The sequence below is a fragment of the Tachysurus vachellii genome, chromosome 13, assembly GCF_030014155.1.
Source record: "Tachysurus vachellii isolate PV-2020 chromosome 13, HZAU_Pvac_v1, whole genome shotgun sequence".
NCBI lineage: Eukaryota > Metazoa > Chordata > Actinopteri > Siluriformes > Bagridae > Tachysurus > Tachysurus vachellii.
Genome location: NC_083472.1, coordinates 21,065,336 through 21,085,487, shown reverse-complemented (window position 1 = coordinate 21,085,487; position 20,152 = coordinate 21,065,336). Strand labels below are relative to the sequence as shown.

The 20,152-nt window shown below is 40.6% G+C and overlaps 1 protein-coding gene across 3 annotated transcripts; it reads left to right on the top strand.

Moving 5' to 3' along the window:
* The first annotated feature begins 270 nt into the window (after positions 1-270).
* Positions 271-15,763, top strand: LOC132855646 (C-terminal binding protein 1). Of its 3 annotated transcripts, XM_060884776.1 has the most exons (11): positions 271-393; positions 1,828-1,861; positions 2,032-2,216; positions 8,482-8,636; positions 8,713-8,857; positions 9,046-9,252; positions 9,537-9,751; positions 10,042-10,172; positions 11,406-11,533; positions 11,620-11,737; positions 11,828-15,763. In XM_060884776.1, exons 3-11 carry the CDS (start codon positions 2,159-2,161, stop codon positions 12,015-12,017), a joined length of 1,347 nt encoding a protein of 448 aa, XP_060740759.1. In that variant the 5' UTR covers positions 271-393; positions 1,828-1,861; positions 2,032-2,158; the 3' UTR covers positions 12,018-15,763. The 3 variants fall into 3 exon arrangements, with proteins under 3 accessions (XP_060740759.1, XP_060740761.1, XP_060740760.1); XM_060884778.1 differs by lacking the exons at positions 271-393; positions 1,828-1,861; positions 2,032-2,216 and adding exons at positions 6,038-6,126; positions 6,162-6,193; XM_060884777.1 differs by lacking the exons at positions 271-393; positions 1,828-1,861; positions 2,032-2,216 and adding an exon at positions 6,075-6,193.
* The last annotated feature ends 4,389 nt before the right edge of the window (positions 15,764-20,152 follow it).

Sequence of the window (20,152 nt, the reverse complement as noted above, 5' to 3'; positions counted from 1 at the left end):
AGTAGAATTAAATAAATAATCATACTTATTTAAGTTACGGTGTCTTTACCGAGTCCACCTCTAGACGGCGCTGTGCTGTTCTGTCTTTACAGTGTTTTATCTGCTGGTTCTGCCTTTTTTTTGTAAGGCACGTTGTTCCCAGGCGTCACAAAATGGCGTCCTATCTTATACGGAGTGCACTACGTAGGGCACAGTGTCTTGGGAGTCACGCGCACTACGTAGGGCGTAGGGATAGTGACCAGGGAGTGGTTTAGGATTGATCCAGGGCCTGAACTCTGTAGACTTCCTTTTATTACAGGGTTTGATGGCGGAGAGCGGTAGATAGCGGGGGAAGAGTTGTGTTTCGCCCACTTTGGCCATACTGAACCCGTAGCTTAACCCACTTTAGAGACGGTGAGATATTTGCTGTGACTTTCATTTCTTCCTCTCTGCTTTCGTAACGACTGTTAACGATTAAGTGTTTAATTGAGTGTTTAAAAAAAAAAACTCATTTCGGTGCTTGTTGGAGAAACGGATATGATGAGAGAGAGAGAGAGAGAGAGAGAGAGAGAGCTGTTTGTATCCACACATTAGCATTAGCATTAGCAAGCTTTCAACAGCGCTTTAAAAACTGTTTAGCAAAGCACCAAGCACTCCAGGAAGTCTTTTAGTATTTAATTACGAATACTAAAAGTATAAAACTTAATATTTCTGCTGTGTATCTCGTTATTTCAGGCTCCATTTTGTAAAGTTTGTGCGCGTTTGAATAGTTGCTAGCCGCTTTAGCTGTGTTTAGCTCTGCTAGCTAACCAGCAAGTTGCTAAGAAGTTTGGCGTTAGCCAGCTTGGAAATGTGTGGATATTTTGTTCCGACTCTGTTTCGCCTTTAATGCTTCAAAGTGTCACAACAAAACCCTGCCAGGCATCACATGGTGTAAAATACAGTGTGTAGAAATGGCATACGTTTCAAACATGGGCTTTAAAGTGTTGCTGGGGGTTTAATAAAAGAACCCAACGGACGGCGGTGGGAACGTTAGCAGCTTGAACACAGCTAGCGAACCAGCTTATTGAGCTGACTTAGCTTTAGCTGAGCAGACTGTAGCTCTAAAGTTCGTGTTGTTCACTTACACAGACATGTAATCGGTGTTTACACGTTGCTAAACGTTACACACAGCACACCGGTCGAGTTCTGCAATCTTTTTGGTTCTGAAGGTTGATTAATTTTCTATAATTGCAGCTCTGAATGTAGCTCAATGCAAATCACAGGTTTTATATCCGTGCGCTCGAACTAAAACCTTATCGTTTCTATAGTTACACCTCGTTTAAAGGGTTATTTTCACCTGATGAATAGTGTTTAGTTGTTAAATAAGTTTATCATACGACAGACCGAGCAGTTATATGATGATGATCCGTGCTGTGGTGTCTGTGATGGGGCACAATCTGGAGTGTTTTATTACACTTATACCACAGCACTTTGGCAGTTAGTCCAGTTCCTGTTCTCAAGAGTTTAGTTAGTCATAATAAACCATCATGAAGACTTTCTTGCTTGGGAAAATTTTGTTAGAAAATGCTAGTGGAATAATTTCAAGTCCAGACACCGATAAGTCCAGACCCCTTTACATTAAACGTGGCAAAAATGTTTCTTGAGGATCCTCAGTAACTCGAAAACTCTCCCATTGTGATCACGTGTTTAAAAGTACAGGAATTTGTTTGCCTCAAAATAATTGACTCTGCTCGCTGCAAGGCCCTTGTCCCCGCGTCCTGTCGTTGATCATTTATCTGTAACTGCATGCACCATCTTGTATTGTCAAAGTCCATGGTGCTAACAAGTTGCTTTTCTTTTCCATAGGTGCTTTTTCAAGTTTGATTGACTTGTGCATCAGGTAAATAGGATTTCTCACTTTGCGTTGTGTTTTTAGGATCGAATATTATTATTACTCATTTTTGAGTTAATGTTGTTAATCAAAATTTTAGGTTGATAAGCAGAAGTTAAAGGAAAATTCACACAAGTACATTTGTGTTCATTTCTTTTTCCTCCTGGATGTGATTGCAGGTGGTTATATTTTGGAGCGATTTTTCTCCTGTTGTGGACGGACCCGGACCCGGTTCTGCATATTTTTTTTCCCTTCTTGTTACTTTTGTTGTGGCTGTAGCTGGTCCTTGTAAAGTACCACCAGTCGATGGCTCTGATGGACAAACACAAAGTCAAGCGACAGAGACTGGATCGCATCTGCGAAGGTGAGTTTAAATTGTTCAACAAACGTGCTTGATTACGTTTAAGTTTACATGACGATTTGTAAGAGACAGACAGAATTTGACAGAATTGTTTTACTCAGTAATCACATTTTTCCAGGAATTCTGGGGCAGTTATTTTGAGTTGCCTTGGATTGCTGCCTCATTGACCAGAAAATGATCAAAGCACTCAATGTTTGTTCAGTCAAACTAAAAACATACGAACAAGCAGCTTATGGATATATCATGCATTGTATTGCCAAAAGTATGTGCACCTCGACCATAACACACACGTTTGTTGTTTTTTTTTTTTTTTTTGTTCCCCCTTCAAACTGAGACAACGTTGGAAGCATGTAGTGTACATATTCTCAATAGAGGTGATAGTTATATCATAATTAGTGATCGGTGCATCATGCGTGCGTGTATACAGAGACACACATGCTTAGAAACAGACAGCAAAATTATAGTGTCCTGATATTTATCACACATTAGAGGAGGAAAAAATTAACTCCTCATTTCCAGTCTGTTTGTAATTATTAAAGTGTATTGTAACCTAATCACAATTGTGATTTTTCTCAATATCAACGTTATGTTGTCGTCATCATCATGTCGAATTACCTAGGGAATCAAAATATTGTGATCATAAAAGGATGAATTATGTAAGCTTAATAATCAGAATTAGAAGGGTGAATCCTTCTGTTTTAGTTGTGGTGTTTACCAGAAGAAAGTGCATTTGCTCGACTGCCCTGGGGTTTTGTACTCAACCTGACCATGTGCTCTTAAGGCAGATTCTTTTCCGTGCGTGAAGAAAAACTGCTGTAGTGTATTTATTAATGTGTATTTGTAACACACTGAACAGTGTTGGACAGTACACTTCACACCTTATTCCCCCGTTTTCATTATTTATATTAAAAAAAATTTTGTATTAAAATCCGATTGAAAATGTTTATATAAAAGTGTGTTGGGATATCCCTGACTGTCTTTGTGTAGTTTCACAGACTCATAATTACAGGTTTTATGAGTAAATATAGTGGTTTAATTCACAAAGTCTCACAATGCTCTGGATGCTAAATAGAAAGTGACCGAAAACAGCATTAATTTTAATATTATGTGAATAAATAAAATTGATGTCAATTTAGACGTCATTTTCACGGGGGTGGCGGTCTGTATTACTGAGAGTAGAGACGCTTACGAATATCATATGTACTGACAAATCTTAGTAATCACAGCATATCTGGTAAATTGGTTATTTTTTAGGGATTTATTTATTTTTTGGTAGTAGGACTGGGTAATGACCAAACACTTATATTTTGGGTTATAGAACTCCCTTATATGGCCTTATATGTATCACAATATGTAGATTTCATAGCAATATAAAGCATAACAATAATTAATATACTTTTTAAATTTACTTCCTACTTATATCATGTGGCCAATTAAATCTCAAAGTTTATCGTGGCATAATTGATCACAATATTAATACCATATCAGCAGGTATTCCAGTCCTAGTACTTGGTATTGATCAGTCAGGGATGTGATGAATTGTTTTATCATACGCCTGTGTGTGTATGTCTGTGTGTGTGTTCATTCATGCACCAAGGCTTCTAGGCTCATGTTCTGTAACATTAGCGAGTTGATTAGCTAGCTCTATTTGTTACTTTGGATCGAGTAGAGTTACAGTGAAGAGCGAGTTTATCGGGTTTAAATTGCATGTTTTTTTTGCTGTGACATGATTCCTTGTGTTTATCAAACGCTAGTTGCTGATCTTCAAGAACATCATATTGGGTAAGATTTGTCTACCCCCTCTGCCTCTCCTGGCTAGAATTTGCTGAAGTCAGTTTCTCTGAATGCTTAGTGCTGAGATGTTTTTTCAGATTACTTTACAGGAAGATGCTGTAGTTCATCCTCAGTATTTTCTCAGCACAGAGTTTGCAGCACAGTCATGAAATATGTTCAGCTGACTGTCATTTTGCAGTTTGATGATGTAAATAAGTCACTTAGTATCACCTAGTACCAGATCTTTTGGGATTTTAATTATTTATAATGAGTATGTGAAAATAAGAACGATTCAGATAGATAACTGGTACCAATATCGGTATCTGTGTCTGGTCTGTAAAACTGTTGAATCTCACACAGAAATATCTATTCACTAAGTGGTCGTAACTCTAGCGGGTCAATCCAAAGTGTATACGTAACGTGTGTTAGATCTGATTATTGTTTGAGCATGTAGTTGTCTGTGTGTGTGTGTAGATAGAGCGTTTGTGCAGACTAGGGCAGATGCAGAGCCCTTTTCTTTATCTGTGCTCCTTCCTGTGGGCTGCAGAGGCGGAGCAGACTGCTCTTAGAGGGGCTCTTGCTCTGCGCTGCTATAGTGCTGTAGACCACAGGAACAATGAGGGCCTAAATGTAGTGCTTCAGCTATTTCTGGAGCACTCAGCACAGCATTCCTTAACAGCAGGCCGAATTTCTGCATTCATATGTTCTGCTTGTAGACTGAATTATATGCAGTGTATAAGAATCTGTGCAGTTCAAGGAATCTGTGCGGTTCAAGACATGACAGGGACACGGTGTACAATGTGTTGAAAAAATTGCATTGTGCTTGACATTTGATCTGTAGTCCTGCTCGGGAAATAGCAGCTGATGATGGACAGTTTGTGTAATGGCAATGTAATATCACACACAGTCGTAAAGAGAAATAAGATTATGAACAGTCTGTTAACGCACCTATATTTTTCGGTCCTGTGCTAATTCAAGGCAGCATCTCGAATTGCTTTGTAAATATATTATGCTCTTTTAATTTCGTGTCTTTGTGAATTCTCTGAGCAGAAGTTACAAGATTGCCTTTTTGTAGCTTGTGTTATTAGCCACACATTTAAAATGTCCAACCTATAAAGTTTTGCTCCTCATGTCCTGACCTGGGCTTCTCGCGCGACACGTCAGCCAATTAAAATCAAATTCAAGCTGCCTTGCCCTCTGTCCTCTTCCCTACCTGTAGTTCACTATATCTTTTTAAATTTTAGAGGTATCTGACATTGATCACTGCTCAGCAGCTCTCATTTAGTTAATCAAATCTAACTAAATGTTAGGAAGATTGAGAGATTCTGTATTAGGGCTGGAACTAAAAATAAGACATAGGTTAACTCAAACTTGGCAAGTGTACTGCCCTAACTTGTTACACAATTTGTCAAAAAAAACAAAATTGTCCTTTCACCTAAAAGCATTTTCTTATTTTGAGTGCTTGCATGGGAAGTCTGAGTTTTTGCACTTATTTTCATGGACTGCATTTAGGGCTGCGTTTGTATTGTGGCTTTCATACACGAAGATGCCTGCCATGTTTATCCTGCGTTTCTCTGGAGCGTCGATGTCCACAACGTCGGTAAAGCAGCCTCAGTCTGTTCAGTATCACACAGACATACTGTTCGTGACAGTTTTTAGGCAAAACTTGCGTGTCCGAGTGAGCCACTCGAGCTGAGATTGATGGCTGATCCTGAAGTTTTGTTCATCTGCGTCTGAGTAATTATTGCACAATAGTCAAAAACTAAAAAATATTGTGTTAATACGATCGAATGTGAGTTTGTATTCAGGGAAGCGAAGAACAGAAGAGCTCAAGTTAAAACGTATCGATCTTGATGTTTATCCACCAGCGTGTGTTCTTAACCTCGAGGGTAGACGTGCGCGGTTGTGCACGAGAACAGAGCTGCTGTCTCTTTAAAAAAAACAATAACTGTCTGACTGCTCCTAGAGTGGCTCGCCAATGCTAATGAGGTTAGTGCTGGTTGGTTGGCGCTGAATGCTTGTGCCTTGTGATTGGTTGTAATCTGTGGGGGAGGAGCTGGGTGTGGATGACAGCTGGGTGCCTGCCAGGCAAAAACAGCCTGACACTGATTGTGAAGGGTGGAGAGAGAGTGATAGAGCGGTAGAGGGGAGAGAGAGAGAGAGAGAGAGAGAGAGAGAAGACAGGCGTGCTTACTTCATGATGCAAGGTTAGGATGTTTTGTGTGTGTGTGTTGTGGGATGTGAAGCAAAGGCTTGAGGGGTTGGGTGTTTTGTGGGTGCGGTATCTCGAGTGGTAATTTTCCTTTTTTGACGGTATGAATAAACGCATCTGTGTGGTTGAGCAAGCGTACGTGTATTTGCGCCTGGCAGACAGGAGGTTGGGTGTGGTGCTAATGTATTATCCTTCCACCCCACCCCCCTCTTTTTGTGTGTGTGCACGCGCGCACAAGCTAGAGCAATGGAGTAAGAAAGTGAGGTGGAGGGGCAGAAGACAAGGAGGTTTGGGGAGAGAGGGGGTGGAGGAGAGGAGGAGGAGGAGTAGGACCGGGCTGTGAATGAATGGCATTGTTTGCTTGGCCATGCCTCCTGTGCTGCTCGCACTTTTTCATACCCACTGGCTCAACCTCAGCTCACAGCATCTGTGCTCGGCAACGCGCGACGCTCCTTCCGTGACCTCGGTGGAATAAGCGGTCGCATTGTTCGCGCAAGGGCTTTATGATTAACATTTTCAGAGTTTTCCCTCCCAGAATTTTTCCCCCTTGCACTTTGTTTAAACTGGGCCTTGGTTGTTCTCTCATATCTTGGCAGCCATGTTTCATCATCTGTGTGTGTATGAGAGAAAGAAAGACCTGACATGAATTGATAAGAATTGAACAAATATTTGTGTTGTAAGCCTCCTAGTTTTACACTCGTCAGTCAGCCGCTTCAGGTTTTAGCGAGAGTGAAATGGAGATGAGTGTTCTTGGGTTAACAGCTTCTGCTCTCCAGAGGTCTCCAGCAGGCAGCCGAGTGGCCACCTGTCAGTGGGGCAAAAGGGCACTGCTGTTCAGTTTTACTGCTGTGAAAGCTTATGTTTGCATTCAGAGAACATTTTGTGACCCTAAAAGATAATTGTGAATGCTATTTGTTGGTATAAATGCATAATTTATGCTGCCGTTAGTTTTTATCATTATAGAGGATGAGTCTCTTAATGGTGTGAAAGCCGTTTGTTGCAACTGAAATGCTGCTATTTTTGTTACTTAAGAAAATCTTTTTATGAACATGTTTATTTTGTGATTATCTACTTTCAGGTACCCTTTTTTTTGTCTAAAACATTAATTATTTCTTAGAAAATCCAGTCCCAGGATGCAAATATACAAATGTGAGCATTTAGAACTGGCCACAAGCAAATCTAGGATCAGCTTTCTCTGTGCAGGTGTTTGTTCTCACTGCGTAGCACATGTATTAAAGGTGTATGAGAGTGTACACAGCCCATTGTATGTTGGAACTGCAAAACGGGTAAATGAGCTTGAGGCACACATGAATGCATAGTTTACAGAGGTGGGCTGTAAAGAGCATTTGGCCTGCATATACCCTGCTGGATTTAGGTCATCATGAGTCATATCAAGGCTCCCTGCCCCCACTCTCAGCCCAAATGCCCCCCATTCCTCCTGCTTCTTCTGTCTACTTCTTCCTCGACCCCTTCATCTGTTTATCCTGCTGTGGGGGTCTGGAAATGGACAGGGGCCAGCGATGATGTGATTCTCGTTACGCCCATGTGTGGGCTGAAACAGGATATGCTTTTGTCTGTCTACATGCAGCTGCACTTCTTCCATGCCCTTGGAGTTACATGAGCTTGACAGTGCGATTGTAGGCGTGATATTTAGCATAAATTCTGCTGAAATTGGAGGAGATTTGAGCCAACTGAAAGACTGGGTTAGCTTCCAGGTTGCCATGTGGGAAAATTAAGAGCAAGAAAATGCTAAATTAGGGGAACATGCGTTGTGGGATGAAATAGAAACCTTTTTAAATGCAAATTACAATTGGATCAGTTAAGTAGGTTTTTTTGAGGGGCTTTTTTTTTTTTTTTTTTTTAAATAAATAGCTTAATGAAATGCTACATTTGCAAGTGCCAAAAGCAACAATAATGCAAAGGGGCAATGGTCCCACAGGGATGTTCCAGTATCTGATATGATATCTTCCTTTCCAAGTGCATTAAACTGTCTGATAAATAAATCATGGGGTCTGCTTTCAGTTTGAATGTTCTCATTAAACTTGGCCTGTTTGTTTTATTTTATATTTTATGTTTTATTCTATTATGTTTTATATATTTGTTGTTTTATTAGACACATCATTTTCCAAGCAAAGGTGTATTAGGCATGCTGTGAATATTTTAATCTTTAGGATAATGAATAAGTCAATGGGTGACCTAGCACTACAAATCCTACCAAGATGTGCAAATTGTTCTTCACTCAGCTGGAGTGCCAATGAAATGTGCCCCATCTCTGTCCTGCAGGCATTCGCCCACCCATCTTAAACGGGCCCATGCACCCTCGTCCTCTGGTGGCGCTCCTGGATGGCCGGGACTGCACGGTGGAGATGCCCATCCTGAAGGACGTGGCCACTGTGGCCTTTTGTGATGCTCAGTCTACTCAGGAGATCCATGAAAAGGTACATATATAATACACTGCCAATAACACTTCTTGGGGTTGCAGACAGTTTCAAAACATCTCTGATGTCCATCCAGGTTCTTAACGAGGCTGTGGCTGCATTACTGTATCACACCATCTCACTGTCACGAGACGACCTCGACAAGTTTAAAGGGCTTCGTGTTATTGTGAGAATTGGCAGCGGATACGACAACGTGGACATTAAAGCTGCAGCAGAGCTCGGTGAGTTTAGCACATTACCTTTCTGCTAACTGACGAGCCTTGAGTATCTCCTGATTTTGATTTGATTGGCTGCTTTACCCTCTGTCCATCATTATAACGTTGTATGTACTGGACGATCAGTGTTGGAGATATGCTAATTAAAATAAATATCTATATATGGTTATACTCCATTTGTCTTCTACTCTCAGGTATCGCAGTGTGTAACGTGCCAGCTGCATCTGTGGAGGAGACAGCGGACACTTCCATGTGCTTGATCCTGAACCTTTACCGCCGGGTCACCTGGATGCATCAGGCCTTGCGTGAGGGCACTAGGGCCTCCAGCGTTGAGCAAATCAGAGAGGTGGCCGGAGGAGCTGCTCGCATCCGAGGGGAGACGCTAGGCATCATTGGCCTTGGTGAGCCTTTAAATCACTTATCGTCAATGTCCACACGATTCTAATATTCTGGGGTTGAAATGGTTTGTGTTTGTTTGTAAGCTTTGTATTGTAATACAATTGTAAAGCAGAGTAATCTCATATAATAACTCTAGAGGATAACCATAAGACAAATAGGATGTAATCACCTTTTACTGTAATTTGCTAATTATGTTCTCAAATTCAAACAATGTAAAGTTTTTAAATGTCAACCTATTAGAATTCTGCATATCTTCTTAATCTCTGACTCTTGCCTTTTGTTTTAGGACGTGTTGGCCAAGCAGTGGCTTTGAGGGCAAAGGCGTTTGGTTTTGGGGTGATTTTCTACGACCCTTACCTGCCTGAAGGAGTAGAAAAATCCCTGGGGCTCCAGCGCATGGCCACGCTGCAGGATCTGCTCATTCATTCAGACTGTGTGTCCCTGCACTGCAGCCTGAATGAACACAACCACCACCTCATCAACGACTTCACTATCAAACAGGTAACACACACGTGCATTGACTTACAGCCTAGCTAACCATAAAGCTTGTAACTTGCACAAACACACACACACACACACACACACACACACACACACACACACACACACACATTAAGATTATTATCAAGCCTGTAACCCATGTGCTTTGCTGAAAAAATAGTTTACCATATCACAAGAAACTTGTAATCCTGTGCTTTACCATTCCATTGACGGGTGGTGTGTGCGCTCATCAAAGAAGTAGACATTTTATAAAAGTGCCCTCTGATACCATCTTGTAATCTTTTTATTAGATGCGTCAGGGTGCATTCCTGGTGAACACTGCACGAGGGGGATTGGTGGATGAGAAAGCTCTGGCTCAGGCACTGAAAGAAGGCAGAATACGTGGCGCAGCACTCGACGTCCACGAGGCGGAGCCATTTAGGTAAGTTTGGAAGGTCTTGAGTATGGGTGAAATTTTCTCTTTTTTTTTTAATCTGTCTTATTGATGCCCACCGTCCAGTTATGATTGGCGAGTTTCAGATTCATTAAACAATGTTACTGTTGATTATTTTGTCAACTTGTAATAAGTGAACATCTAAAAACAGGGTTTCTCAAACCTTTTTTTTGCAGCCTTCAATTGTAAAATCAGAGAACGTGAGCTTTTCAAATATTAGACTCCTTGTTTAAATGTGTAATATATTCCAGAACACATTGGGTCTTTTTACACCTGGTCACTTCATGGGTTTTCTCTGATCCGATAGTTATCTGATTTGTTAAAACTGTTCCATTTACATTAGGCCACATAATGCGTTGTGGACATGCGTCTTGGCGAATCGGATATCAATCCAATCTTTCTACTCCCACCCAAAATGCAAATATATTTGACCTCATTTCCGGGGTAATTGAAATGGGACACGCTTTGGTGTATGCGGTTTTCAGAATGCAATCAGAAAGATGATGTGAGAACTTTTTACGACGGTTATGCTACAAGAAACAGCATTTACTGTTTGCTGCATTTTCGCTGGTGGCAGCAGTGCGTTTTAAGACCCAACGAGACTCCTGGGTGAAAGATCACCTGTGAGTGACGCGCTTCCGTTTGGGAGGAGTTTAGCGCTGACGTATGTGGCTTGAACAACCACATTCGTTTACACCTGTCCAGTTTCATCTGAAATGCGTCCCAGACCACCTCCTGAAGTGGCTTGAACGATCGGATTTATATCCGTCTCGAAAACGTTTCGGAGGGCATTTAGACCTGGTATTTTTACGATTGGATAGCTATCTGATCACAGAAAACGCATGAAGTGACCGGGTTTAAAAAGCCCCATTAGGTCTTAAGTAATTTATCATTTCTTTGTCTTTATTTTTGATTTAAACCCATTCTTCCTAATAACAATTGAACTCAATAAATATAACTACGTTGGTTGTTTTATCTGCCACTGCAACCAAACAAAACCCTGTCTATGCTGCATTAAATTTGTGGTGATTTGAGACTTGTTTCAGCATCCGTGCATTTTGGCTACAAACGAGAATAAACCATGGATTTCTATTTGAATGCAGCATTAATTCTCACCACTGAACGTTTTAAAGGACACTGAATACATTGCAGATCGGTGTGTAAAGTGTGTCAGAAGACAGCATGTGATCATACAAATCACTTTTGCATGTGATTTCCCAGTTTCTCACAGGGGCCTCTAAAGGATGCACCTAATCTGATCTGCACGCCCCACACATCCTGGTACAGTGAGCAGGCCTCCATTGAGGCGAGGGAGGAGGCAGCGCGGGAAGTACGCAGAGCCATCACAGGTTATAACGCTTCTCTCACTCACACACCATCTTCTCTTGTGATGGATTCTTGGTTGTAAGGCTTATGTTTTTATGTCTTTTTGCAGGTCGTATTCCTGACAGTCTAAAGAACTGTGTGAATAAGGAGTATCTGATGCCAGCTTCCCAGTGGCCGTCTATGGAGTCTGCCTCTGTTCACTCTGAACTCAACGGAGCAGGATACAGGTGAGCACTGCACCAGACAACTCGCTCCTTACTCATGTTTCTATTTTCTCATACCCAATTGTTTTACGTTTGTTCATCTGTCGTTTCCAGGTTTCCGGCGGGTCTGATTGGTGTAACCCCGGGAGCTCTTCCTGGTGCGGGCGCAGGAGTAGAGGCCATGGTGGCAGGCACGCTGCCCCTAGCCCATCCCCTCGCCCCGGTCTCACACCCACCACACACCCCCTCACCTGGGCAGCCAACCAAGGCAGAGGCTGACAGAGATGTCCCTTCTGACCAATAGCATCCCAACACATTCCATCGTTGCCCCAGCGATGCCCTTTTCCCCTTTTTCTAGGGCTTAATCCATGCCGATGCCCTGCTTTTTTGACGTAACACCCGGGTCAACCCAGTCAAACAGAACACACAAGTCCAGACCCGACCCACTCAAAAACATTTCCCCCAACTTCTCTCCTTCCCTTCCTTTGTTGTTGTATCTGTTTCTTTTTCCACCTGTGCAGCAAGCAATAACTCTTTTTCTCAAGGATTCAGTAATTGAGTTGTTTTTGTTAGTATTAGAAAACCCCTTTTTATTTTTATGCCTTTTTTTGGATCTGGACTAAGAGTTTGTTTCTGAGTAGTGTGTTACTACTTGCGTTCTGTTTGTCCAGCTAATTTAGCAGTATAGTAAAGAATACCTGAACCGTTTTTATTTCACCCTCCCATGCATACGTTTGTTACCCCCCTCCCCCCCCCCCCTTTTTTATGGTATCGTGTTCACCCTTGAAGCAAAGTGGAAAAGCTGGCTTAAGTCATTGAATTTTTTTTTTTTTTATTTTTTTTTAACCACAATTCCAATGGACAGCTAACAGTAGCCACACCTATCACCGAACCGGATTCGAACGATAAGAGAAACAATGTGTCGTCTGTCTGTGCCTGAGAGTAACTCAGTGGCGATCTCGGACACTTTGGGTTCCACTTCTCCCTTCATGTTGAGGACTTCATACCCTCTCTGTCTGAAACATGGCTGAGGGAACACACTCATTACCTGTAAACTTGTTGGGTATCTGTTCAGTCATCTGCTTCACTATATCAGTAATGTATGGCTAAATGACATATAGGTCTCTGTAAGAGCATCATAAATATGACATTTGTGTACAGCTTTTTACTGAAGTCTGATCGCTTTTCCACAACCACAGAGTGAAATCCCCTAGACTTTATTCATGTAGATGTATGAAATCTCTATTTTGTGTGTGTGCATCTCTGAACTTCACAATGATTTATGATTCTCTTATAAAGACCATGTGATTGGGAATATTCACTAAGCTGTGTCTTTACACTTTACTTTCATTGTTATTTTTATACAAACTGGGGGAAAGATATGGAAGCACATTTTCAGGTGTCTGAAAAGGCAGTGTTCCACTTGTAGGTTTTCGTATTACTTTAACTGTCATGATCCTTTGCTTCTTTTCTTTTTCTGGTGGGATATTTTTTTTATTATTATTATTATTATTACTTTGGGACTTTTGTTCTCTTCTAAAATATAGACAACCTTCACCTTGATATGCCTAGCTCCTTTATTTTTTCTTATCTTTCCATTCTTCCTGGATGTGCCTCCCTGGGTGGTTCAGCTTTTTCACAATGACCTTTGGTTCATGTTTGTGTTTATCTCCCGTTAGTCCTTCTTTCTGGTACTCCTTTTCCCATGACATCACTGTAAGTAAGGAGTCGGGCTGCTCACACCCTGCCAGTGATGATCGGTCTCCTATACACACAGTCACACACGCGTGCACAAGCTTGCATATACTCATCTATAGCCGTCTTCTTGAATGGCTCCTGTTCAGCAATGGGTTTGCAGACATGCAAACATCTTGGGTGTATTTTTTTCCCTTTTATCTTTTGAACACTGATTTCTGTAGTAAAATGATATGGCCATTAGGGGTCAGTGACAGTGTATTTCTGAGGCCAGCCCTGTCTCAGCATTTCATCGTACCTGCTGCGCTTCAGCCATGCAGTCATCCTCGCTCAGAAGTGATCAGTGCTTTTTTCGATTAAGGCATTGTGCTTTTAGAGAGGGAAGCAGGAAAACCATACTGCATCACTCCATCCTCCGACAGACCATGTGGCTGACTTCCAAAGATTCAGAAAGGAGCTGTCAGGCACATATATCCCTTTATCAGTAAGAAGTGCAAACATATCGACGTTAGCCGTTTATGTATATTTTTTGCTTTCTCTTGTATTCGTTAACCCAACTTTGTACTCAACACAAGGAGTGTAGTGAGGTTTGGGGTGAGCGTTTGGATGGAGCCAGTTTGCTGACAAACCAGTAGGGGTATCGTCATCCCCTCAAGATGAGTCTCTTGTATGGAAAGTGTTCTGCGTCAAGGGAAACCCGTTTCTAGTACCTCAGTAACAGATATTGAATGTATGATCAACTTGTTCTTTTTCTTTGTACAGCTTCGTTTTAGATTGTACTTTGGAAGCCATTGTGGATGTGTATGCGCTTTATTTAACACATCTAACAAGAATATGCCCCTCAATAGAATCCTTTTTCTTTAGCATATGCTAGCATCCGGTAGTTTAGAGTTGGACTCGCAAGGCTTTAATATGAGAACTTTCCCTGTATTTGATTAGTCATGAATGAGCACAAATTTGCATCACTGCATTATTGTAGGGAGTGTATATGTACCAGTGAGGTGTAAGATGGATTTGGAGACTCAAATAAGCTAGGTGATAGTACGTGGGTGTAAAACTCTAACAGAATGGTATAAGAACATTTGAGAGAGATGTTCGCTGTGGTGAAGATTTGCTCTAATCCTGAGGTGAAATTGCTGTTTTTCACACATTGTCTTGAAAAATCCAACAATCAGAATCAATCTAGGTTTTGTGCATGAAATGTCTGTTACCGTGCAAATTCTGCGTTTTAGTTATGCTTTTCTATCTAGATGGCCCTTGATGGACTGATTATTCTCATGGAATAGTGTCTGTCGTGTGAGCTTGAACCAAGACGTCATGCTTTTTTTTTTTTGGTAATTTGGTGTCCCCTAATGTCTGTCCTTTTAAAAAAATTATCTTCAATTTTTTTCTTTGATGTATGTAATATTTCTGAACGCTATGATTTTCTTCAGGCTTGAACATCAGCAGTGTGGGTTTTTTTATTTTTTATTTTTTTTATTTTATATATGTATGTATTTTTGTGTGCTCTACATGTTGTATGGAAACATTTCAAAAAGATCTTTTCTTCCCAGCATTCTTTTAAGGTCCTTTCTCCAGCTCGTCCAAAGGGCCCTAGGTTCCAGGTTTTCTTTCACCTTATGACTGTAGTAGCCTTAAATTCATACATTATGGTGGACTTGGTCTCCCACCACCATCCCCAACCTGTGTTTTCGATGAGGAGATGTTCTACTTTTTAGCCAATCTGAGTTAAAAGTTCACAGCTCTGTCTGTTAGACGTGTATTTTACAGAGAACCTGACTGGTTTTGATTTCGAGGTGTGAAACCCGGAGTTATCACTTAAAGCCAGTCCACAAATAGATAGATGCATTGGGTTTGGAGCAGTCACTTTCTCTCTCAGGGTTCAAAATGCACACACACACCCTCCAGCAGTCTGTAGGTCAATCCTCTCTTGAAACTCATGCATCAAGATCATTCAGAACAGATCATACTCCTGACAGTCTCTTCAAGCTAAGCTTTGTCCTTTTTTTCCCCCCATTTTCTGTTGCATATTTCTCGCACTGACATCTAACAATGAAAGAATGAATGTTTTAATTGAACTGTGTGTAACATTGAACTTGGGAAATGTATTTTTACAACATGTGAACTTTTTATTCCTTTCTTTCACCACCTTTCTTTTCTTTGTAAATTGACCCCCTTCCCAACACCAGACTGCAAAAACTACAAAAAGTAGAAAAAAAAAACCTCTTGTAACTAGGCTCTTAAGCTTTACTTTTGCTTTTGTTTTCTTTTTTTATATTAGAAAACAATCATGTTTGTGATGGTAACCTCTGATGGTAAATTCCACAAGGTATTTTAATAAAATCCTAAAGATTATCCGCTTGTCTCTTTGTGCTAATGGGTTTCACAGAAACGTGTATTTTGGTGTTTTGTGCCTTATGTGAAATGAACGAACATGTATAAACATTGAGCTTTGTGGGTCTGTATGGGACTGGAAGGCGATTAAGGCAAGTTCAGTGATAATGTTTGTTTAGCAAGGAGCCCCGTGGCTCGTGTTAATGATGTCTGTATCTGCTCGTTCCCCCCTGGCATTGGGTGGTGATACAGTGAAATCAGATTTATTAGAGCTACAGGGCTTACACACACTGCCTTGCCTGCCAACTCAAATGGTTCCCAAATGGACCTTTATGAGCCACCTCTCCTGCACCCTACATTTGATACACGTTTAGTGCTGGATTCCTGAACCTTGTTTTTCTAATCAGGAATAGTTCATGGGCAGTGTGTAGAAGAGCACTTGTTTGTATGAATGTTCAGTGTGTAATGTTTGGTTGTTTGGTAATGCCTTTGGGAAAGGTTATCTAGATTATTTTCAGTTGACCGCATTAAATAACCTTAAGAATCAGCTAATATTTGAGTGTATATGAGACAGTTGCCAGTAACTGGGTTCACCTTCATCTAAAATTTTCATTCAAGCTGTATTGTGGTGTGTATTTTGATATTGGTTCATTCAGCATATTCTCACTGGGGCTCTGCACAACCACTAGCTACTGCCAAGCGAGGCTTAATGTTAATCCCAACAAATGTAGTCTGATTTGTTGCAAAATGGCACGTTTGGCCATGTAGTTAACACAAGTGGAGTGGCCTCTAATTCAGTGAACGTGGAAGCTGTCAATAATTGTTCCCCAAACTTGCTCAATGTTTTCCCAGATTTGGTTTGGCTACATACTATTCAGCAAGGCCTGTAAACCACTTTACCAGCCCTCTGCATGACCTCACAGGAAAGGACCATTAAACAGAGTGGAGTTGAGGAAGGACTGTGACTTAGCCTTAACTTACTGGTATTGGCAACACTTGTCCCAAAGGAAAAAATACTGCTCAGATTGAAACTGATTCACTGAACTGGACCCTGCCTACCCAAAGTTCTTCCTACTAAACCAGCGCCATTGGTACTTTCACTACCACATGCAGTCCACCAGTATATACCAGCTGTTCTATGTTTGCTTAGGAGCATGAGGGCAACCTTGAAATTGGTTTTCAGTGTCCTTCAGGAGCCAGAAATGTCAGGGAAGTCTGATATGAGGTTATTTTACCACTTGTGAGAGCTTGAGTGCATGAGTCTGTGGTTTGAGTTGGCAGATGCTCGTGACTGTTAGAAGAGCCTGCGACACCCATTGCTGTTGCCAGGTCGTGTGTTTGTGTGTGTGGACTGGCTTACTTATAAGAAAAACCTGTTGCCTAAACTTAGTAACCACTGGGTGGGGCCATGCAAAGTGTTAGAGCAGGTTTTAGACATGGTGTACCACACAATTGGAAAGTGGTGGGCTGCATTGCTGCACCAAGACCAGATGGCACCCCACTGTCCCTTTGCTACACTTTGGAATGAGGCAATGGAGAATACTGGAAACTATGGTCATCATACAGCCCCATAGCACCACCCACAGATCTGCTTCATCAGCCCAAGCACCAGTGAGGGTCGCCCGGTGGACTCGGACACCTGATACTGTGCTTTGGATATTTGTGCGACTGGATTGCTCGTGTTTCTACCAGCTTTCAAATATGATTATATATTAAGTTATATGAGAATATTATGCCACATGTATTAATAATTGAGCTTCTGGATGAGTTTTATGTCTAGCCAGTTTTGACTAGCTGATAATGTTTCATTATATGTGGTCATCCACTTTTGAAAATATGGGGTTATGAGAAGATGAAGACTGATATTATAAACTACTATTTAAATGTTGTCCTTCTTGTGTTCTGGTTTTACTCAATAGGCAAGTTGTTGTGAAACGTGTTTTGAAGAAGTGTTTTATGATGACTGTCTTCATTTCTCTGCATGGGATTGTGCAACATGTTGATGAAATGCAGGATCGTTTCAACAGGTTTATGGTGCTGCTGCTGAACTAAACCGAGTAATATTTTTGTGTCATGTCACATTAGGCCAAATAGAGACAGAGTATAGGTTGGCAACTACCATTTAGATTAGTTTTCTACTAGATGCAATTTATTGCATGATATTTGTTTTGATGTGGAAAAAGAACCAGGTGCCAAATGAAATTTTTTTGCTGTAATTCTCTGAATGCAGCAGTAACAGCTGAACATTTCAACACTCACCTCACAACCGGCTAAACACACACTTTAACTGCTACTTAGCAGTTTAGCAGGTGTGGTCCATATGCACGTGTATAATGAATTCTACCTTTTGAAGAAAAAAAAAAATCGAGTGACCGTATATATTATGGCTGAAAGCGTCTTGCTGAGACAAAGCTGTAAAACCAAACTACACTATTTATGCAAGTCAGTCAACAAAGAGCAACTGTTTATGTGGTGCTTGATCCCCATATAAATGTTTGGAAGAAGATGGGCAGCCCGTTTCTTTTGTTTCTCTTTACTTCAATGCATCTGTACTTAATCCCAGACAGTGATGTAATTTTTTCCATCCATGATTTAGTTTGGTAAGGGAGCTGAACTGACATGGGTTTTTTAAGTTATGGTGTAAGGGACGCTCTGGTGCACTGGAGAACCAGCTGAGGTGAAAATATGACTTTGACACAAAAAAAAAAGTCAGACGTAAATGATCTCATTTTGCAGACAAGATCCAATGTGGTTGTTTAGAAGTTGTGGGCATTCATTCATCCAGGTTTTTTTTTATTTTTATTTTTTATTATTAAATCCACTGGCTATTCACTACTGCAGTGTTATGTAATCATTTATTTTCCCAATCCAATAACGCTCGTCAGTTACCAGTTTATTTGTTTGTACACCAGCACAACTAATAATAAAAAAAAAAAAACCCACAAAATGCCGTTTGCACATTAGCCATTTCTGTCCTTGTTGTCTTTACTTTACGTGCTCAGCAGACGTGACCTCTTCAGTCAGAGCTTTTGTCCAGTAAAGTTCAGGCTGAGGTCAGAGAGGCCGTACACCAACCCTTCAGTTTGCACTGCTGTCATAAAGCTGCTCGGTGCGGACATATTTGCGTCAAAGCAAACCAACCTCCGCTAAGTCTGTCTCACGATGACTACAACTAAATGTGAAATACACTTTACAGACCCAGTTACAAGTTCCCAGCTGTGTGTCAGTATGCTGTTTTCCCGCACAGTACTTGCACAGCAGTGATTTATAATACAAATTAAAATGGCTAATAAAATGTTGTAAGGGCTTTTTTTGTTATCTTTTAGTCATTTGTGAGTAAGTCATACTTTGAGCACAGTTTTGAGTGAGTTTCATCCACAGCACATCTACTGGGAACAATTACCTTATTTCCCCTCAAATTCTGTAATGATGCAGTTTTTAGCTCTTTTTTATTTTTATTTTTTTTATTTTTAAGAAAAATTTCCAAATGCATAAAAAAAGTTTGTGACTAGACATTTTTCATATGGAGCTCTCAAGTGCCAACTAGGGCATCCTTGTAAAAGTTATTTTCCATGGGCTGAAGCCATGTACTGTATATACGTCAAGGCTTAGGCCTAGAAGCTTTGGCCTCCATCACTCACATTTTGGTAAATTTTGGATGATGTATGTTGTGGTGTCACCAACACGAAGACTTCAAGATTTTGCTGGATTTTCGGTTCATTTTTATAATGGATCTCTCTCTTGATGTGACAAAGTTAGAAAGGTCACTGTGTAGTTGATGTACAGTACATACATGTTTGTTCTCCTCAATGGGAACGTATGAAGTTTTTAACAGAGTCTCTTGGATAAGAAAATGTAATAGACGTCTAAGGGAAGTCGATGAAATCTGTCGATGAAGTTTGACAATTGAAATTTGTCGATAAACTTTCATTTGTAAACTTAAAGATAATGTCAGAGGTTAAGACCGATGTTTGCTTTTAATGAACAAAACTTCAACTTGAAATGTACCTTATAATTAAAAAGTATAAAAATTAAATCTTATTTTTTCATTCTTACATCAATTCATTGACCATCACTTGCTTGAAAGATTTTTTTTCCATGAATCATCCATTATAGGATTAAAAAAGTGCTCATTTTCGTGTCCCACAGCATTCACGCAAGCCTGTTACCTGAACTCATTCACCCTTATGAAATATTTCGAATAGTCCACAAGTCACGTGATCAGCAAGAGCCGTCCAAATAAACTGAATTTCCTGAAGATCAAGAACATACTTTAATTCTGCTTTTTTTTTTTTTTTCATTTTTAGTGAGATTGTGATACTGACTGAAGATGACTCTGAAAGTACAGATATATTATCTGAATTATAGATTAGAAGTAAAATATTAATATAAAATAAATAATTTGATGTA